Source organism: Chenopodium album, chromosome 14, assembly GCF_948465745.1.
Source record: "Chenopodium album chromosome 14, dcCheAlbu1.1, whole genome shotgun sequence".
NCBI lineage: Eukaryota > Viridiplantae > Streptophyta > Magnoliopsida > Caryophyllales > Amaranthaceae > Chenopodium > Chenopodium album.
Window position 1 is genome coordinate 9809969 of NC_137847.1, and position 22471 is coordinate 9832439.

The following is a 22471-nucleotide window of genomic DNA, read 5'->3' on the forward strand; positions in this document are numbered from 1 at the left end:
CAAATGCGGCTATGCTCCTTAGTATATTTCACTTGTTTATCAAATAGATCGACTTATATTTTCTCTAGTTTATGTAATGCACAACACTTGGCTATATGCCAATATACTCCAATACTCCATAGTTTATGGTACAAAATTCACGAGATTGAAGTTGTGCTAGTCTCTACTAAGGTTAAACTTTCCAAATTAAAAATGTTTCAAGATAGGACAGAGAGAAATTAACAGTTAGTGAAAGATGTAAAAACAAAGAATTAGCTGTCTAAATCTGAGCACATAAACCAACAAATCTTTTACTAACACCTCTCTTCTTTCTTTCATTAGTTTTTGTTTTATGGGATTCTGTAAAAGATTGGCAGAGACAAATAGCTGCACACATGCAGCAGTTTTAGTTTTAGCCATAACATTTCAGCATCCCTGAAACCTAACAGCAACAGCACTTACACCAGCATCTGCTGCTTCAGACTTTCAGAGTTGCAGTCATTATTTCTGCAGTAGACTTCTGCATTTCACAGCATACCCCCCTTCTCTTCTAGAGAGAGAAACCAAAATCTTAGAGAGAGAAACAAACCCAAAAAAAATTAATTTTTTTTACAAAAAAAGAGGTGGGTTACAGTTACAGTAACAGTACCAGCAGTATAGCAGCAGAACCTCTGCTCATCTGAACCATTAGTTTTATCCATGTACAGAAGATTCTGCCAAACACTCCCCTTCTTTCTCTCTCTAAGTGGTCCCTTAAAATAAATATTTCCTCCCCCTCCTCTTAAATCTTCCCACTTCACTTCAATTCACACTACTTCCACTCTTCTTTCTATCTCTCTCTTCAAAAGAAGCCATCTTTTTTTCACTTCCCCTGTTTTTGCTTGCTCTGTTCTTACAATTTCCCCTGTTTTTTTTGTTCAAGAAATCACAAAGTTTTCTTACTTTCTGTGTTAAATTTACCACAATGAGTACTGCAACTGCAACAGCAGCAGCAGGAGGAAGAACAAAGTTCCCATTTACAGCAACACAATGGCAAGAACTTGAACACCAAGCTCTAATCTACAAATACATGGCTGCTGGAATCCCTATTCCCTCTGATCTCCTCTTCACTGTTAAGCGCAGCCTCGATTCATCTATTTCATCTAAGCTATTCCCTTACCAACCTTCCCCTTGTAAGTTTTTTTATGCTCATTTCGAAACATCGAACACTTTGTATTTTTAATGTAATGGCGTTCTTTATAATGTAACCGATGTTTTTGCAGTGGGATGGAATCCGTATCAAATGGGGTACGGTAAAAAAATCGACCCAGAACCCGGAAGATGCAGAAGAACAGATGGTAAAAAATGGAGGTGTTCAAAAGAAGCATACCCAGATTCAAAGTACTGTGAAAGGCACATGCACAGAGGCAAGAACCGTTCAAGAAAGCCTGTGGAATCATCACCTTTGACTACTGCAAATTCAAATTCTTCAAATAATAATCATAATCATAGTCATAATAATAATATTAGTAGTAATAATAATAATAATTGTTCAACTACAAATTCATCACTGACAGTTGCATCAGCAGCAGCATCTTTGACCAATCAATCACTTCTCAGTAAAAACCCTTGTTCTGTTTCTTCTGCTTCTCTGTTTTCTCTCCCTTCTCCTGATTCCTCTTGTAATTCTCTTTACCCTCCTTTCAAAAACAATCACAAGGACTATAACAGGTTTGTCTTTGTTTCCCTCTTTTTACTTTCCGTGTCAATTTAGTTGTCACATTATGAGTTTAACAAATTACATTATCAGCGTGACTATTTATCGCTAACTGTCAGATATGGGATGTGGGTGTTATGTTGTGCAGGGAAAGGTATTACCAAGGGTTAAAAGAGGAAGTGGGGGAACATGCATTTTTCACAGAAAGTTCAGGATCAAGTATGAGAGGATTTTCAGGATCACCAATGGAAGAAACATGGCAACTAGGTAACTTAGATCATCATTCAAAGCAAAGTGGTGGGTATCCCAATTACTTGCAGCAGCTTAACAATGGTAGTGCTGCTGCTGCTGCCGCCGCGGCGAAGCAGCAACAAGAGAAGCAATGCTACATTTGGGGTAGAGATTTTAACTGTGATTTATCAATGAAAGTTGAAGATGAAAGAGAGAATTTTCATGAGAAAACAACCCATCATTTTTTTGATGAATGGCCTATAAAAGGTGGTGGTGGAAGAGGAGGAAGAGATAATTCATGGCTTGATTCTTCATCAACTACTCAGCTTTCTATTTCCATCCCTAATTCTTCTTCTCATCATCATGACTTTTTCCTCACAAATTCTAGGGAAACTTAATTATAATTGGTAATTGTGTTTTACATTCTTAATTTTTTCATAATAAGAGTATATAATAATATGCTTTTTAGTTCTAATTTTTTTTGCCCTTTTTTGGAGGGGTTGTTTGGTGTTGGCTTTTAATGTGACAAATATTTGTTTGTCATATTATGTCCTTTCTTTTTTTTTTAGTAAATAATTATTTTTATTTATTTTTTGCAGATGAAGTTGAGAATTTCAAGAGCTGGGTGTGAGTGGGACTCTGAATCAAAGGTCACCAGAAAAAGAGAGCTTTTACTGAAATTTGGTGGGTGGGGGGTCAGTCAGTCTGCTGTTTAATTTTTATTTATTTATTTTTTTTTTTAACTTTTTCATTTTATTTCATTTTAGGTTTTTTTTTTTTGAACTTTTTTGTATTTCTGTTGCTATCTCTGTAGTCTGTAAGTTATCTGGAGTGATAGGACTTGGTACTGGACTGTGCAAGAAGACAATGTATTTTCATTGGAGTTTTTCTGAAAAGTGTGACTGACTCAAATTATGTACCAATTTAATCTTTTATGATATTATCATTGTGTTAATATTTTTCTTTTTCTTTTGGTATACACTATCATAATTTCTAAAGGAAAAGAACCCATATATATATATTTTTTCCTATGGCCTTTTCTTGATTCTATTCTATTCCTTTCTTTCCTGTCAATTGTGAAATGACTCTGCACAGAACACTCATTTTAGTATTTAGCATTCTTAAAATATCTCTGAAATGAGTGTTCCGGTCATTTGTCGTTATTGAATTATTGATACTGTATTTATGTGTATGAGATTGATCAATACTCCATGTTTTATACTACGTGCTTGGATAAATAAGCTTGTTGAGAATATTTTTAGGTTTTAGGAGGTGTTAGTTTCCCTCTGCTTGAAAGGCAGATGACAGCTTGACCCTTTTGGCAGGTTCTGAAGTTGGTTTTTCAGTTTTCAGAGCTTTTGTTGTTTGTTTTAAGACTTCTACTTGTTTGATTATATTAAGGTTGGGTCCCACAGATGCCAGTTTTGGCTTTTCCCTTGTGATAAAACTTCATGTTATTCAGAACTTAAGAAAAGATTAATTAAACTGCCATTAAAATCTTAGACAGATAGTGTAATAAATTTAACTTGTGGAATCCAATTACTATTAATAGAGGAGTAACTGAATAAGACAGGCAACTAGATAGCTGATAGCTACATTTATGACCCTTATTTTTAAGGGTGTGTTTTTTGTAGTTTGGTAAGCTAATCTAATTGGAATCCAAGGTAGACAAATACTCCATTTCAATTGCATTACATCTCTTGGCTCTATTTTTTTTTTTTTTTTTTGAATAGCTGGTCTTAATATTGGAGTATGGCAATACACAGTCTACACTATTACTTGAATACTCGTATGATTCAGAGATATATAACATTTGTTCAAATTCAAGTGTTGTTCAAATTACACTATAGAGGGTTGAATCCCCCAACTGAGGGTTGAAATAGGAAGATCTCTTACTCTTTCCCCTCGCTTCTAACTTTCAAGTGTTTAACCCACAAATATTGGACCCAAAAACTGTAAAGGTTGGGGTCTTCTCAATCTCAATATGTATTAAGGTGATTAACTGTTGAAACTGAACTGTGTACAAAATAAATACAAGGCACTATAAGCACTTTTAATCAGACAAAATTCTTAAAGAAAAATAAAATGAATTATGGGTGTCACTAGGTCTACTATTATTATGTGAGCTCGGGAACATACGCAAGAATAACAATAAATGCTACCTAACTTAGTACATTATATTCCTATAATATTCAGCAGAAGGAAAAATAATTATATAAAAACTAGGGCAGCTTGATACAGAAAGAGAAAAAAAAAAAAGAAGTTACAGGCCCTTTGTAAAAATGATCTTGTTAACGAACGCCCTTGGAGCATTGGATAAGCATTTAAAATAATACCTAAAGTAGTATTAATTTGGGAAAACATGACAAAATCACGCATCAATCGGTGTAATTAATGTTCATTTTAATTTAATCTTTCTACTTTTAGGTAGCTTATCCAACGCCCCTGGGGCGTTCATTAGCTTTTGCCTTATAAAAACTAATGTATAGAAAAAGATTGGGAATTATAACCTAAACAACTCTAATCTCGTATAAGTAAAACCTAAGTTAAACTTTTACACAAGTTCTTAATGGCACGCGCATCCTCTGGGAAAACTGATATTGAACAACTTCCAAACACCAAAGTGCAACTAAATTCCAGGTCAAGACCTTCAGGCTTCAGCCCTTGCTGCCTGTAGTTGCACTCGAGGCCTCGAGAGCCAAATCTCCATCTAGCCTAAGGAAAACTTAGCACACTTTTGTTACCTTTTGGGAAGCTTGCGCTCACATCAATCTATATCATCAGCCTCAACATTTGTTTCGTTTTCATCATCTCTTATGGTTCCAGTCTCATGCTGCTGTGTGTTTTCTCCTAGTGGACTGGAATCTTCGTGCCTATATACAGGTTCATCCTCGTCGGATTCAGCCCAAGCCTGCCTCCGCCGACTTGCAGTTGTAGGTGCATCCTTTATCAAGTGGAGATGGAGCCATTTCAGCAAAACAAAGTAATCTCACTACTTTTGCGCACATAGTATAAGAGCAAAATTTCAATTTATACTAGCATATTTATGTTTGGAGATGTTGGAGGTAATCTTCAGGATTCTATCAAATTGATCATCCATAAGCATCACACCGAAAGAAAAGAAAATTCTTATGTAGTATGAGAAATAAAAGATATACTAAACACAAGAAATACTACTACATAAAAGATGATCAATGCAAGGTTGCCTCATCACGACATCAATGAAAGAAAGTGCACAAAATATAATAGTGAGCTTACCATTTCGTCCTCTACATCTGAATCTTCAAGCCCAACTGCAGCAAGAGGATCTTGAGCCATATCTTCCTCATCATCATAAACCGTATCGAGCTGATTAGTGGGTTCCTCATAATCGTTGAGGTGTTCATCCATATCTTCTTGAAATTCAATTCTGTCAGCTTCAACTTCCTCAGTCTCATAATGCGATTTCTCGCTCTTGTCCCTCCTCTTCTTCTTTCCTCCTTTCCTCCTCTTCTTCTCACTATGCTCACCCTCCTCATCTTCACTTTGAGCTCTTTCCTTTCGTTTGGATGGTTGACTGCTACTTTTCAATTGCTCCTGAAATATCCAAGTTTTCAGTTTTCATAGAAAAAAGACCCAAAAGTACTTGTAGCTATAGAATCTTAAGAAAAAAGACAATTGTGTTTTCCCCTGTTTTAAAAATTTAAATAAAGCCCCAAAGGGCGAGCTAAATTTGATTATCAAAGCTGAAAGGCAGTCTGTAAGTCAGTAAAGACATCTAAAAAGAGAGAGAAAATACTCAATCCAAACTAATCTACCAATCACCCATGGCACACAATGAACAGACTCATTAGCAATCCTCGCCTATGAACATAGCTTCTCTAAGACACGCTAGATAAGGACCTACCAAAATAAATTACATGACTAGAGTGACCAACTGACCATCTACTGACTAATTTTAACCATTCTTCAATAATGGATTACGGTGAATATTTGAGCTCAGAATCTCAGATACCAACAGACTAAATCCAACGAAGATGAAAATGACCTGTGTTCATTACTCTTTGTCAAGTGTTATGCATCTAGAGATGATACAATGACACGATATTGAATAAGGTGATAAAAAATCATTATGGTAAATGTCCTATCGTCCTTTGTCAATACACCCAAAAGAGATTGATACTTGAAATATACAGAGACAAATAATACCATCATATCAGCTTTTTAAACGATAAATTCCCTCTGCAGTATTAACTTCACATATGAGCTTAGGTTTACTCGAATTGCTGAAATGAAACTAGCAGCAGATATTCATTCCCTGAAAGGGTATTCGCTGAAATCATGTTAAAATACTTCAATTATAAAGGGTATTGCCGAAAGCTCAAATTGAGTATGGCGAAGGGATAATGGGTATATTTCAATTAAACTCATATTGCCAAAATCATGTTAAAATACTTGATTGTAAGAAAAATGGGACAGTTGAACACTAGAACTACAGAATACTAAATCTAGATAGGAGTTTTAGCAGTGACAACTTTGATTGCTACATATTAATTAGACATTCCAATTCCCAAGTTAACAATCATATATGAATGGATGCTTTCTGCACACCCTAATTTATCATATTACACAGTGGCAACCTTATTTTCACTCTAAGAGCATTGGAATTTGGAAAGCAGTTTCTTAAGGGTAAGCTTTGGTTTGATGATCACTGGGACTCATCATTTACCACAACCAACTAATGAGATAGTTGTTTTATGTACATTGCAAGAGTGCAAGATTATTCCCCTCAGAGTTGAATAGTATCAGTACAAAATTATAACACATCAAATGTAAGCAGGTTGAAATCCAACAAGTTCAATGGCAAATTAAGGAACTACATGTCTTGAATCACTGAAAGAAGAAGACTAAGATGGGAAATGGAATGCAAGTGTGCAAAGATACAAATGCATACATTTAAAAGAGAGTAAAGACCATCTGGATTGAATAAACAAAACTTGCATGAGCTACAACAAAATATTAAAATGAAAATTGAGACAGGCACACATTATACTTCCACTACATGTCTACATGGCAAGCCAACAGCAGCAACAAGCCAGAAACTACCAAGTTAAAAGTATATGTTTTATTTAAAGTTCTTAGTTGATGATACTTGCCTTGACACGTTCAAATCGCTGTTCCATTTCCTTCACTCGCTTCAGCTCTTCCTCTTGCTTTCTCTTTTCCATCTGTTTTGGAAAATATCAGTGTATTGTAAACAGCATGACATAATTCGTCTCTAATGAACAGTGAATTGCGAAATCTAACCTGAAGTCTCTGCTGTTCTTCAGCTTTACGACGAGCTTCCTCAGCTAATGTGACCTGACGAGCGAGCTCTAGCCTCTGCCGGCTCTGCTGCTCCTCGAGTTCAGCAGCTTCTCTATAAACTTTTGCAACTTCCAACAAGTGCTTGCAGTAGCTAACATGTGTCTCAATCTTTTTTTCATCAATCCCGTGAATATTCTGATTAAAAGCCACAGCGAGCTGTCCAAACACGCTAATAGCAATCTCCAGCTCTGAAACCGTTGTGCGCATCTATAACAAGCCATTAAAAAAGTTTAAAAAAAAAAAAAAAAAAAAAAAAGGTTTAAGAAATAAATGGATGACACTAAAACCCATTTACACATCAAAGCGAGGTAAAAATAAGAACCAGAAATTAAAATAGAATTCTAATAGCATAAATTTTGGGGCAAAAAAAATCGGACCCAGGAGGATAGCAGGAAGACAGTTAATTGTACAATCACGGATAACAATTAAGTTCAGGAGAAAACTAATGCTTCCCCTGTTCTTTGACAATTAGAAAAATTGGACTATTGCACTATTCATACACCATTTTTTTTAAAACTAAGACATGTGAATTATTCCCAAATCATTTTGGGGGTAAGGCTTTGTTGAAGTTGTTGCAAGACATGAATTATATTTATTATGTAAATTATTAATAGACAACTTCATTTTTTTTAAGAACAAAAATATTAATGGTCAAAGTTGTACATTGGCAAACATAAAAGTCGAATTGTTGCAATATTTAAATGATGGAAGAAGTATAACATATTGAGAGAATCAGCTAATTCAAACAGAAAGTGTAAACCAAATAAAAATTCTTCCCACACCTTCATCAGAACAATCACTGTATTAAAAAATTTGACATTATCCTTTACTAATTGGTGTGCTATATTCCTTTAAAATATTATCATCTCTCTCTCTCTCCTACTCTTTTATCTGATTGTAGCCACTATACCTTGACCCTTCCACTGTCTGGGTATCATCCCCCCCCTCTTTTTTTTTCTAGAGAACTATTTCTTGCAAAAGACTAGCAGAGTTCACTCAGAAAAATGTCTTGGATGAAATAGGAATTCAAATATTTGAAATTATTGGATGCCGAAGCTTGAAAGCGAAACAATGATAGGAAAATTGGCTACCAGCGAACTTAATTAATGATATTGACAGCCTTAGATATTAGCCTTGGCAAAGCCTAGAGATTTAAAGTCATAGAAAAGAAGGCTGGAGGGAGAAACTACACCAGTGATTAAAGTTTATCTGCTGCCAAGTACATTGTTAAAATTGGTAACTTAGCTGGATACTGGCTTTAGATTGTGAGAATGGGTGGCTAAAGAATCCAAGGGAGCAGAGAAATAAATGAGTTACCTGCACCAGCATTTTCCTTAGATATTCAGTGTAATGGTAGCAACTAGCAACGTATTATACACAGAAAGCGGAAAGCTGTCAGCCAGCTACACTGTATATTTTTCTAGCAGACAGATTTTGAAGATTATCACAAGTAAACTCAAGACTCAGGTGACCCACAGTGTCAGATTTTGGTGCAGAAATGCAATCACCTATATGAAAGCAATTGGTAGGTATAAAGTAAGCCATGAACTTTCTAAGGGTAGGCCGGGTAGCCCAAAAAATGTTTAGGAGGCCCCAGAATTAGTAATCATTTTGATCAAAGATTCACCCCACAAAGAGCACTAAATGAGTACACTGCAAAAGTAAACACAGGCCCCAACATGGAAACCTACTTGGTAGCTCACATTCTCTTTCATCCAATTCCAAAATGGCCTTTACACAGTCGATAATATATAGCCTTTCCATACTTAAAAGATGCTTCACATTTCCAGAAACCAAGACATTTAAAGAATTCACATAAAAGCAAATGAGTAGGTATGGTAAATCACCTCATCGGCAGACCTCTTTTCTTTATTCAACAAGGATGCTGAAAACTTCTGCATCACAACACCAAGATTGAATCTAAGTGTATAATTCGAAGGTGACAAACGAATGGCCCTGAGTAGTGTCCTCTTGCTTTCCTGCCACTGTTCAGCTTCATAATGAGTCCGGGCGAGATACAGAAACAGTTGAGACTCTGTGTTGTAGTAAAACTTCCGCAAGCAATTCTGATACTGCAAAATAGGCAACACAACAACGATGTTACCTTGGTTTAGAAACTAAATAACAAATTGAGCACATGAGAAGGAAAAAGGGTGGGCAAGCACCATCTTTACAGCCAATGTATAATTCCCCTGAGCAAAGTACACATGTGCCAAATTTATCCACACATCTGGCATTTGAGAGAAAATTGTTCCACTTCCAGCTTCTTGGACCTGAAGCAGATGTATAAATAAATTAGACACTCTAAGGTAATAAGCCATTTACACAATGATGGAATTCAGTAGATTTTAGGTGACCCCCCCCCCCCCCCCCCCACCCCCCCAAAAAAAAAAGCCCTCTCATTGATGTGGTGGAAACTGATGGTGTTCATTGTTCAGTAAAAGTAAGTGGCGACTAATGTCAAGGAGAAACCACTAAAGCTGACATGGAGCCATGGTGGGACTAAATATACAACTCTGCAGTAACATACTCTGATTGGGGAAGGGTTTTAATCGAGTAAGAGAATTCGCAGAATGAAAACAGAGGATCTGAAGCCTAAATTTAGAATAGAAAGCAGATATTTAACTCAGAAAAAGTACACAATTCTTTTAAAGGAAAAATTCATGCAAAACTTGCCTGTGTGAATATTTCTTTGGAAACATCAAATTGTCCCTTTTCTGCGAGAATCATTCCCAGCCCGTTGGCAGCATACAGATTGGAGGTGCACTTCTTTAAGACCTTGTCACACAATAGACAAAGAAATTTCAAAATTAATTGTCAACATAAAATTTGACAGAAAGAGCATAGCTCAAGATCAAAGCTAACCAACCCACCCCACGGCCTAAATATATATGAATACTGAAGGAGAAAGGTGGTACAACCGCACAATCTGTTATCAAGTGTTATAAATATAATCTATTCTAGTAATGACAATAAAATGATATCTTCAGAAAAAATTACATTTGAGTACATATCCTTCGCCTTCTCCAGATGAACGGGAATGTGCTTGACCTGTTTCTTCAACTCGCTTACAAGTGCAGCAAAGTAGTTCCAGTTTCCCTAATAAGAGCAAAAGAAAACAAAATGTAAACAATAAACAGATGCGTAAGTAAAATAAGATGTTTATAGTAAATACTATTATTAAACTTAAAAGATCTTTTATAAGAACAATGACAAGGTTGCAATCTAGCAATGATACAGAAAGAGATGACTGTTAATACTTGATATGGTTAGTAAACAACAGCTAGGGAAGAATTGGGAGAGATCATGATGTACACATTCTCCCCAATGACAAACTACAAGGACTGCTTCTAAAAGACCCAAAAAAGTGCAGTTTTGAAACGATAATATAGTACACAATGAAATCACAAATGAAGCTCTAAACAGTAGCAGGCTTAACGTTATTTTATATCTAACAATTTTTATATTTGGAAAAAAGCCAGAACAAGAGTTAGCTATATTAGAGTAATTATGTTTGGAGTAAAGTCTGATTCTCACCAGACAGACAGAAGCGTAAAAATCCTTCCCATCAGCAGCCTCACTAGCAGCACGGAAAGTCTCCTTAGCCTTAACCCATTCATCATTCTTCAGCTCCAAGCATCCCAGAATAGCAAGAGCACCAGGACACTTATCATTCACCTTAAGTGCTTCACCAACCTGAAAAATTAAAGATTTTCACCATCAAAAAGACATAAAAGCAACATAAGAAACCAAGGACTTGTTTGTAATTTTTTCCTTTTTTTTTCCTTCTTTTTTTCTGTTTTGTTGCTGTCAGATTTTGTTTTTTACAAAACGAAACACATAATTATGGAAACCACAAAAAGCATATTCCAGTATTTTTTGTCCGTTTTTCAAAATAACCATGATGATTATAGGTATGAGCATTTTCCAGTATATTTTGTCCGTTTTTCAAAATAACCATGATTATTATGGTATGAGCATATGACTAATTTTATCTTTTAAGTTTATTGAAAAAAGTATATAAAAATAAAATAAAATAAAAACAAACTGACAGTGATACTGAATGGGCCCTAAGATACTAAGTCATTGTGAAACCCTCATATCTTACATAAACAAGCTAGTACATCCAAAGGTATCCTTTTGTAATGTCAGCATTCAGAATTTGGGGTTCCAGATCATTATGGATCACAAGTTGCCATAGAATGATAAGAAGTGGTTTAGGAATGATTTGAAAAGAGATTGTTTCCAGAACATTAGCCCTTTAGGCCACCAGAATAAATAAATTTATGTAAGTGAGCTCTTTGAGGAATAAAATATGCTATATCATACGAAATGGACTTACCAATTCAATGCTCAATTGAATATTGCTTCGAGCCTTAGCTATGGCAGCAAGCCTTAGAAGAGCATCTACATACTCTGGATACTGCAAAATAAATTAGAAACAATTAAGGCCAGAAAATCATACAGAACTCAGTGGAAGAATATTAAATTTCATTCCTTCCAAGGGGGAGGAGAGTAGAAGAGTTGAGTAGTTAGAACTGGGCTCCTGTGTAAACAAGAAGCAATTAAGTCCATATCCTGGAGAACTAGTAATGAAAAGACATCTAAAGCCATTAAGGATGTATAATTCAGCATCAACAATTATCCATATGTTATTAACAAGGCCCCAGTGTGGTAGGGTAAGAGGGGCAAAACAATAAGGCTGTACCTTCACGTAAAATGCAATCACAATCTGCTAGTTATAAAATCAAGCATGGATAGTTTAACTTACCATTTTGATTCATAACAACCTCCATAACTACATTGGAAACAGATTTTCTATGTAAAATATTCTCTAGAAGTTATTTCATAGCTCATACACCATTCGAAGTAAGCCTTTGTAAATAAGAATGCTATGGTAATCACACTTTCGATTTTAAGCAGTCGAGAAAACCAAGGCCTCCTTAACTATTTCAACGTTTAACAGAATCGATATTGGCTAAATGCCCCCACCCCCAAGTGACAGATTCTCTTGAACGATGATGGCATCGTCATTTCACATATTCTTTTAAGGGCTCAATAGAATATTCTTAAATAACAGATTGCCTTTATACTTCTCAGTTCACAGAAATAGTTTTTATGCCCTTGAAGAGATCTTTGCTAGTAGTAATTAATGTGGGCTATCACTGGTGCCAGAAATATTCGAGGGCAACCAGTTCAAGAGTATTCATTAATTACAGAAATAGTATTATTTATGAATACTCTTGAACTGGTGCCAGAAATAGAAGCTATCACTGTTACTTCAATGTGGGCTGACAACCTCAGTGTGTTCACAATTGATTGAGATTCCCACTTTTTCAATGAACATATATCTTAGCTTCTCACATAAAGATCTTTCTTGCACATTAAATACAAATACATAGCATAGACTTTTCAAAGGCACTAAAAACCTAAGTCCTCCAAGATACAGCCCCTCCAATCCCATATTTTATGAATAACTATATAATATAAAAATGTAAAATATGCTATAGATGTGAAAAATTCAACAAGAGGTACTGGGGTATTAGCATACTTTATTAAAGCACACGGAATATCTCATTTGCTCCACTACATCCATAAGCAATTTCGCTAATAACAGGGACTTTTAAATTTTAATATATGCCTTATCATCAAAAGGTTTTCATAACCAATTTAGCCCAACATGAGATGAGACCTAATATTGCTTATACAAAAGTATTGAGTGCACTTTCATCAATGGGGAATCATATTTAGCATATCAATAAAAAGATGAAATTATTTTAGCCAAATTTCTATTTTTACCTTATATAAAATCAAGCGATACAGCAAAATCGCGCTTAGAGTTTTATGTGACTCCTCGAGTAATCGGGCCAGGTTAAAGATTGTTGAAACTTTGCTCCATGGTAGTTCCACACTACTTCCTTCTTCCTCGAGATGATGGAAAATTTGCACATCCTTGTACTGAACCAAAGCTGTGAATGCATCCACAACATAATTGTTTTCTTTCCCATTTATCAGTGAAAGCCATATACCACTACCTAAAGCATCCTTGAAAGTTTGCTCTGCAAGCTAAAATTAAATACCAAGAATTTACTATGCTATCTTGAAAAAGCCAATAGTTGCACAACCTTTAGAAATAAACAAACCTCGAATTCTCCCCTCTCAAAGTGAAGAACCCCAATGTTGTTAAGAAGATCTATCGGTACATCTTCACCAACTTTCCTTAGCAGAAGGCGCGCCTATCAAGAAGCATGAAATTGTGAATACTGAATACAATAAGTGGATTCAGGATAAGAGAACTAAAAAAGACAAAATACAGTATCTGATAGTAGACAAGCCCTCACATTTCTGTAAGCTTCTAGAGCAGCTCCAGTATCAGATGTAATCAAAATTTCACCCAGATCTAAAAATGCCTGCGTATAAGTTGCATTATATATTATTCCAAACACCAAAACTACAATTAGACAATTATTATATGACAATCCATGCAACCAAAAACTGCATATAAATCAAATAATCAAAACAAAAAGAAATCACTTTAAAAACCCACCATTATTAGACATCCCAAGTTTAGCCAAAACAAATTAAAGTTATAATTACGCAATACATTCCCTCCTGCTTTCTAGGTTCTACTTTTTTCTTCAAAAGGTGTCACTTTAAGTTTCCTAACTTATATAACAGATAAACAACCAACTGATTATTTTGCATGGTAATTTTTTACAAATGATCCCAACTTAAGTTATACATGGAAATTGGAGCAAACACTTGGAGAAGTAGAGAATATATCACCTGAGCATCACGTGGATCAATTCTAGTAACCTTCCTTAAAACCTCTAAAGCTTTGTCTGTCTGGTGAAGTATAGCATAAATGTGCCCAAGCGACTAAAAATAAATTAAACAGAAAAGGCAATAAAAATAATTAGCAAACAAATTGAAACGTCATTCCTGAGTCTATAAAGCCTGAATGCAAGAAGGAAAATTCCAGAATTAGCAGCCAACCTTCAGAGTTTCGCAGTTCTCAGGATAGACCTCCAAAACCTTTTCAAAGTTGGCAAGGGAACTTCTGTAGTCTCCTAATTTGAGCTGTACTTGGCCCAGACCTGCAGAAGGCCTTGACTTTAGCCCAGGTCTTAAGTATGAGGTAAAAAGATAGATAGCAAACAAATCAAGTGATGTAGCCAGTTTAAAAGGCAAAAAAGGGTCAGGGTGTAGTACTGTAGTGTATATTTTACAAAACCCCCCAAAAAGTGTCCTGCACTTATCTCTGTACCTGTAGTGATGTAGCAGTATAATCAAGCTTTAACATTGCAGACACAGTCAAATTAGTCCAATGCCTTACCCTAGAATCTAAATTAAGCACAAACAGACATGTATCTACACAAATATCTTTTAATTTTCCCAGGGATGAGAGAAAGTTCTGCTACTTTGGAACAGCAAGAAGCTGCGTCAAGATATACGAGTGAGAAATACAAGGCAACAAACAGACGCATTTCTAGGAATTAAGACTGTTTCACACAGCATGACAGGTCCTAAACCAATCTTATCGTAAATGTAATTAATATCGGTGTGACTGTCACCAAAATAATGGTACTTCCTTCATTCCTTTAAGTTCTTCGGCTTCTTCCCATTTCCTTTTGATACGTTTGACAATGCACATTTTCAATAGTTAATATCTGTATTTACATGTTAGTAAAAGTTTGATATTCTAAAATGTAATGGACTGATTTTCAGATTTGTATATTATATGGATTATAAGATGAAAGCTTGGAATTATGATTAATAATGGCAGAATTTGATACAAAAAGTGATAGGTTAATAGCTTAAGGTTATTACTCTCTTGATAACTTTAGGTTATCACTCTCCTAGTAACTTGAGGTTACTACTCTCAACATTTTTCCTCACAATTCACATGACATCCTATAGCATATACTATCCCCTATTTATACTAAGGCCAAGGACTACTAGCCCTAAAGTATTCAAAAACTTTTGTATACATCCGATGAACAGTAATATTACTGTATATCGAGATAACTTTTGTTGAATTTAGGGTAACTTTTATCCATAAAGCTTAAATAACTTTAATTTATATCAGGATAACTCATTCATTATAGGGTAACTTTTGATCATTTTAAGTTAACTTTGAAGCGGATGTACAATATTTTATTGTAAATCCGATTTTTTAAAATGTTTGTCTAAAGTATAAGACTTCCCAAATTGCCCCCCCTAAGATTAATCTATTACATAAAAGTACTTGACAAGATGAATTAACCAAGACCCCATTGACTGTTTTTTTCTTGGAAAGGATTTAGAAGGTTCTCTTAAGTTGTAACTTGTGTCTAGATTCTAAATGGGAAGAACTTCTAAGAACAGAAAGAGTACCAAAGGAGCATTTATAGGGAGAAGAGACAGATCAGCACCCAATGTTTAGAAACTTAATAGGTTAGAGGGCAGTATCTGGAAGATAATATATCAAGTTCAGACTCACGAGTCACGAGTATAAAGAAACACAGAAAGAGAAAAGTCAGACAATCCAAAGCAAAAAGCAAAACCCAGACTACAAGAACAACAAAATATATACATAAACAACCGACATTCAACATGAAACATAAAATCTCAAGTAACAAGAACCTGAGCTAGACAGACTGATAGACAAGGCTAGATAATTATTTGCAAAACTTCATAAGGTCAATTCTTTTAAATTCCATAATACATTACAATCCTACAACCTATACAGTCCATTAACAGTGGTCAAACTGGGTTTCTCCATTAGAATGAATCAAAATATTAGAAATAGCATACTAAAAAGAATAAAAGAACCAAGCAGCAGCAGACAACCCTTTTTCATTTTTAAGGAAAAACCTAAAGATCTCATATGAAGCGCCTATTATCTGCCTGAAAACCCAATTATCAAAAAAGTGTTGATTTTTGAAAGTTAGTAGTCTGTATATACTAGTGTGGTAACTAGAGAGTAGAGACAGTAGGATGAGTCACTACAACCTTAATTTTGGCGCCAACTGGTTTTAGTGATCCATGAGAGCAAAAAAATCAGATTTTTCATTTTCTAAGGTTGTTTGCACGGAAAATAAAACTCTGAAGTTTCAGCCCTTATATCATATATTCATGTATAATACTTCCTTTGTTTCTTTTTACTTACAACTCACCTCACAGGCACCCAATTTGAGGAAGATATTAGCTACGGTAAATGGACAAATTAATCAAAATAAATAGAACCGCAATAACCAAGTCCTTTTCTCATATTGGTGCAATTTTTTAAAAACAATTTGTTCGTTAAACCTCCTTAAATTGCGAGCCCATATGGTGAGTTGTAAGTAAAAAGAACTGGATGAAGTATATAGTTAGCTTTAATCATAGGAAGCACCAAAAGATGGATTTGCTAAGAACTAAACCAAACCCTTTCTCTTAACACAAAGTCAATTGAAACAACTTCATTGGACATACCATAATATGGTAACACGAATTCCTGAGGCTTGCTGCTTTCCTTAACAGAGGCCATGTAGTAACGACCTGCTTTTTCATAATCTCCCTGCAGGAAAGATACACCATCATATTAACACAGATAGAGGAGATCAATCTTCATAGTTCAAAACCAGAAATCTAACACATAACCAGTTACAAGGTAAGAGAAAGAGGAAGAAATCAGAAATCTAACACACTAATACTATCTGTCTATCTAAGACATTATAGCAAGCCAACAAGATAGATTAGGCTATCAAAATACAAAAAGCTTGTAGCAGGAGAGGCATGATCAGTTACAATTTTACATTACAATTCAGAATGACCTGGTACGCTGGTATAGCAGATAAAAGGGAAGTAGAATCAGTAGAACTAGGGTTTAGAAATAATGAAAGCAGGAAAAAAAACGGGTGAGTGGCACAAAAACAAAACTGAACAGCTGAATAGAATTAATATAAGGGAAAAAGGGTTCACTCTAGATCTTTTTCTCCTTAGTCAATTGTATACTCTACATGATAGGAATTCCACATTTATTTACATTAAAATAAATAAAGAACATTCTCAGACCTTGCTGTGATAAGATCGAGCCAAGTTATAGTATGAATGAGCTTTAGTTGGTCCGTGATTTGTAACAGCCAATGCAGTTTCTGTCAGCTGCTCAACTAAAAAATGTTGACCAGTGAAAAAGAAGTGATTCGCCAGATAATTCAAAGACAATGCATTGTAGGGATATATCTCAAATGCAAGCAGCATTTTTTCCATCCCTTTTCTAATCCCAGCAGCTGTCAATTTTTCACCAAAGAGGAAACTTCAGTTAAATCGAGATTAAGCTCAGAGCACAACCACCATCCAGAAAATTCACAGGTCACTAACCATCATTTGCATGCAAATCCATAACCCCAAGAGCCACAAGAGCTTCAACATTTTCTGGATCTAACTGCAAATCAAAAACCAACTTAATTATATCAAGAATCTCATATCATAAAGTAATCATGATCAATGGTAATAATGAGCCAGGAAATCAAGCAACTCCCCCCCCCCCCCCCCCCCACCCCTTCAAAAAAAAAAATATAAAGAAAATATGGGAAAGGATGAATAAGCCTTATAACTTTACTAAAAACATAAACAAGCTATAGATACACGTAGAATCCCTTGAGATCAATGGAAATTCATGTGTTCTTTAGTGTTAGGCCATAATCACAGTTAAATTGCTTTAACTTGGCTACTAGTGCCAGACATGAGTTAAAGTCCAAAAGTTAACTATTTTATGAAAATTCTAATCTTTTAGGACTGAAACAAAGTTCTAAGTACCAACATTGAAGCATCAAATACCCAGCAAGGGCAGGTAAGGTTAAAACATAACGTACGTGTATTGTGTATATAGAATCCCAGGATATTCATCTACACCAAATTCATGTGTTTATGTCTGTGGCCAACTGTGCCCTCAAGTGTGCCTAAACATACGTAAACCCTGGTCTTATCCCCAAATGTCAAAAGAAACAGCAAATAAAAGAAGTTTTCTTACCTGCAATACACGCTCAAAAGCTTGACGGGCCCTTTCAAAGTGACCTAACTTGTAACGACATAAACCTATGCCTAATCTGACAGCTCCAGGACAATCAGGATACACTCTCAAGGCTCTCTAAGAAAGATTGATAAATTAAATTAGTAACAAATAAACACTTATCCACTTTCAAGCAGTATGTGCAATCAAAATAGCACAAGGCCCATAAGTAAACAATCTAATAAAAACTACTTCAAAGGAATCCCACAGATAACATAAGCCAGGCTAAACTGACCTTGTACAATTCCAAGGATTCAGAATAACGTCCACGATTAAACTGAACAGATGCCTGCAATTACATAGATCATTAATACATGAAGAGAAAGATACACATACAGAGCATGCTTGAAACAATCAAATTGAAATAATGAACCGGGCACACACACACACACAAAAAAAAACACACTAAGCTAACAGGACTGCGTTCGCCCCACTTCAGGTTTGTGATTAACAAGAAGAAAATAAGGGCACAGTGGAGGGTGTAGAATTGCAATAGATTGGGAAAAAAAAAAAAAAATCAGTCACAAGGATATTGGACATAATCATGCTAAACAAACTTGAAAGAGACAGCCTGAATTCAAATATAACAAGGTCAGTTTTTCAAAGCCAAGTTCAGTTAGCAATGAGTTCAGGATAGCATGCATAATATTGTTGAGAGACAAATTTTTCTAAGCTGCTGCATATGACATAGAAACAAGGCGAATTCCCTGTCTTTAATTCTTCAAATTAAGAATTTAAATTAATTCTCCAAAATTCTCATTTTCTTATCTTACCAACACTTTCTCTGTCCCCAATTTGACTTCCCACTTTTCTTTTCGGGATGTAACCAATAAAATTCCTCATTTCCTTTTTAAAGTTGAAAACTCTCACTCTCACTCACTCACTCTCTCTCTCTCTCTCTCTCTCTCTAAGCGTATGCCACTCAAAATGGAAAGCTAAATATAGGACACGGAGAGTAAGGTTAAAAGGCCAATAATCAAATACGAGATGTATTGGTCAAGTCTAATTAGTTTTCCAGCAGGCTAACTAATATATCTTGACTTAGGGACCCTTAAATATAAATTGAATGGCCAATAAACCCAAAAAAAAAAAAAAAAAAAAAAAAAATGAAAAACTACAAAAGCAGACAAAGGACGATACAGATGAATGACCCATACAACAATTACGGCACATCAACCACAACACGTAACGCAACACCATAATAAAGTAAGTGCCACTATAATAATTAACCATAATGGTTACAATTTTACAACAGCAGCAACTTAAAACCATGATACAAATAAACTGCAGGAATGAACTGTAAGAAACATAAAAGAACTTGCACATAACAAAGGGAGAATTACAGAATGAGCCACCAGAAAGCTAATATCCAGCTTCCTTATCTTAAGTAATAAATGTCCCTTCTTCATTAACCAAGATAGAGAGCATAGATACCTGTCCAAGAAGAGCGGGAACATTATCGGGATCACCATCAAGTACAATCTTGAATGTATTAAATGCTTGCTCTACATCACCCTTAGCTAGTAAAAGCTGGCCTGCGGCAGCAAAGATGATAAAAAGTTTACCAGTAAATCCTTATCCGGAGTATTGATAGTATAAAATCGCCAGAGAATAATCCTCAATGAAGTTCCATGAAACTATAATAAATCCTTTTTGGCATGTCATTCAATTCATAAGCTATGCCTGCTGAATACAAGAAAATAAATATTCTCATCTCTTAATGACTATAAGTATGATTGCAATAAAGGATGAGAGCATGAGATACCAACCAACCACATTGCTCACAGGAAAACTGTTGCATACAACTAAAAATCCTTCTTGACAAGTCATTCAATTGAAAAGTACTTGTGCTTAGCGCTTACCTTTGCCAACCCAAGTAGACGATTCATGCATGTCAATTCTTGACGCTCTATTGTAGTATTGTGTTGCTTTAGCAAAATGGTTATCCTTCTCCTTAAGACCCGTCTCTATTTTTCCAATATAGCTATAATAAGCGCCCAGCGCATTAAGAATGGCAATCCTTTCATATCTCACATCAGCATAGTATTCATTGATTTCTGAAAATTACATAAAACAGATTAAGCCTCAAACTCTATAGTAGAGAAAGCCAACTAATAACAAAGCACAACTTCTTCTGAAATTACCTGGGCTTGAACCTTCTTCTAAAATTTGACAAAATTGTTCAATCTTCCCTTGCTTAAAGTACTCCCTCTACAAAACACCACCACATTCCCAACCACAATAAGTCATAAAATTAACAGAAAGCAGAATTTCTACTCAAATTAACATAATCACACCTACTTTAAACGGAATTAACAAGTGACCCCGGAATCAATTCGAGCCGATTTTTAGTGACAGTGCCGAAGTGCATGAAACTACAACTAAACACAACAACAACAACAACAACAATAAACCTTTCCATTGATTTTTTTTCAAGTAGAATCTGAGAAAATCTCGAAAAGTTCTCGTTTTTAAATTGAATTCCATAATATTTTTACAACTTAACAACCCTAACACTAGCAGAAACCACGAATTAAACCTAAATCAACAATTCCAAGTAATTCAAATTCAATTAACGCCCTAATTTATTGAAAATCGAACCGAAGCGAAGAGAGAAAGCGAACCGCGATGACAAGCCAGAGGTCGAGGGGAGCTTGTTCGGCCTTAAGAATATCAAGAATGTCAGTGGCATCACGAGGCAATTGATCGAGAGAAACTCTAACTTCTTCCTCAGAATTCTGAACTGGAATGTATACGCACGCCATTGATGAACAGGATGATTGATTTTCCCCTTTCGAAACCCTAGTTCATCAAATTTTTCTGGGAAATTTTCCAGAATCAGCAGAGAAGAAAGAGCAGGAAAGCTGAGCTTAAAAGTGGTGATTTGATTTTGTATGTGCAATTGGAAGTTGCAGCCTTCACTGCCAAGAGAGGTAATTTTATTTAGACTCACTGCGTTTGCCACTACAGCCGTGTATGATTTTGATTTTCTGATTTGACTAGACATTATTTTTACGTACATCATCTGAACTGCTAAACGTCGCTCTCATCTTACAAGGGAACACTCCCTTTTTTATATGAATGGACAAGTTTGCCCTTTTTATAAGTTGTATTATAAAAAGCTCCTTTGTTGGTCATGAACATTATTATATCAAACATTTCCCTCAAATGCGTACCACGTAAATCCTGAGCCCACCAAATTGGCCCCCCCGACATCCAACCCCACTTGCTTCGATCCACAACCCAAAAATCATTTTTTTTTAAAAAAATAGTTATTTAGTTTTTGCGACGGGTTTTGGACGATGGACGACTGGAACACTCGCACTCCGGAGAGGTCGTCGGATGAATCTGTAAGTGTTTTTTTTTTCTGGAAATGAGACATTCGCCCAAAAAATTCAGATGTATTCCACCTAAAATTTCCGGATCTGCCTAGGTGGATCCGGAAATTTCAGGCGAATCCACCTAGGTTGATCCGGAATTTTTAGGCGAATGTCCCATTTCCAGAATTTTTTTTTATGTAATTTAAATTAATTGTAATACGTAATTAAATTACTTTTTTTATTGTGGTTGTTATTATGTTATTGATAATATGAGTAATTAGTAATAATTTTATTATTATTTTGTAATTAGTATTAACGTGTTAATTGTAGTTATTAGTATTAGTATTATTGTTGTTATTGTTAATATGATTAATGTTTTATTTTTTAATTAATTAAATTTATTAACTTTGTCGTCTTATTAGTATTATAATTTTTAATGTGGTTATTATTAATATTTTGATAATTTGAATAATTGCTATTAATGTTATCATTGTTTATATAATTAATATTAATGTTATTATTGTTATTATTAGTATTGACGTTATTATTATTTGTTCTAATATCGTTTTATAAATATTGTTATTATTAGTATTAACGATATTAATTATTGTTATTGTTATTATAAATATTGTTATTATTAGTATAAATATTGTTATTATTGTTATTATTAGTATTAACGATATTAATTATTATTATTATTATTGTTATTATTAGTATTAAAGATATTATTAGTTCTAATATCGTTTTATAAATACTATTATTAATATTATAAAAAAGAACATAATATCTTAGACCATTGTTTTGTTTATTTTGTTTTTATAGGATTTGGAATCTTAAGACGGCAGTGATGGTGTGAATTATAGT

The 22471-nt window shown here is 34.8% G+C and overlaps 2 protein-coding genes across 3 annotated transcripts; one reads left to right on the forward strand and one right to left on the reverse strand.

The window, feature by feature from the left end:
* Window positions 1-593: 593 nt before the first annotated feature.
* On the forward strand, window positions 594-2846 carry LOC145578859 (growth-regulating factor 1-like). The gene is made up of 4 exons (XM_081636156.1): window positions 594-1151; window positions 1242-1689; window positions 1824-2313; window positions 2506-2846. Exons 1-3 carry the CDS (start codon window positions 944-946, stop codon window positions 2302-2304), a joined length of 1137 nt encoding a protein of 378 aa, XP_081492282.1. The 5' UTR covers window positions 594-943; the 3' UTR covers window positions 2305-2313; window positions 2506-2846.
* A 1141-nt stretch (window positions 2847-3987) lies between these two features.
* LOC145580030 (protein CTR9 homolog) lies at window positions 3988-21216 on the reverse strand. 2 transcript variants are annotated; one of them, XM_081637346.1, is made up of 24 exons: window positions 20912-21216; window positions 20432-20498; window positions 20150-20344; window positions 19722-19822; window positions 18523-18576; window positions 18249-18365; window positions 17597-17660; window positions 17291-17505; window positions 16709-16793; window positions 14288-14349; window positions 14039-14080; window positions 13594-13662; window positions 13396-13488; window positions 13052-13318; window positions 11595-11675; window positions 10790-10948; window positions 10253-10351; window positions 9929-10030; window positions 9418-9525; window positions 9100-9324; window positions 7193-7459; window positions 7042-7113; window positions 5165-5482; window positions 3988-4850 (listed from the first exon to the last, which is right to left on the reverse strand). In XM_081637346.1, the coding sequence occupies exons 1-24, from the start codon at window positions 21050-21052 to the stop codon at window positions 4674-4676; spliced, it is 3180 nt and encodes a 1059-aa protein (XP_081493472.1). In that variant the 5' UTR covers window positions 21053-21216; the 3' UTR covers window positions 3988-4673. The 2 variants fall into 2 exon arrangements, with proteins under 2 accessions (XP_081493472.1, XP_081493471.1); XM_081637345.1 differs by having other exon boundaries at window positions 14039-14131; window positions 14249-14349; window positions 20912-21215.
* Between the last annotated feature and the right edge of the window lie 1255 nt (window positions 21217-22471).

Bases quoted from the DNA above. Each gene is read 5' to 3' on its own strand.
- LOC145578859 (XM_081636156.1), top strand. From the start codon at position 944: ATGAGTACTGCAACTGCAACAGCAGCAGCAGGAGGAAGAACAAAGTTC. The intron at 1,152-1,241 runs GTAAGTTTTTTT...ATGTTTTTGCAG, and splicing joins CCCTTACCAACCTTCCCCTT to TGGGATGGAATCCGTATCAA. The intron at 1,690-1,823 runs GTTTGTCTTTGT...TATGTTGTGCAG, and splicing joins AATCACAAGGACTATAACAG to GGAAAGGTATTACCAAGGGT.
- LOC145580030 (XM_081637345.1), bottom strand. From the start codon at position 21,052: ATGGCGTGCGTATACATTCCAGTTCAGAATTCTGAGGAAGAAGTTAGA. The intron at 10,352-10,789 runs GTGAGAATCAGA...TGCTCTTATTAG, and splicing joins TTTACGCTTCTGTCTGTCTG to GGAAACTGGAACTACTTTGC. The intron at 9,325-9,417 runs GTGCTTGCCCAC...CCTATTTTGCAG, and splicing joins ATACATTGGCTGTAAAGATG to TATCAGAATTGCTTGCGGAA.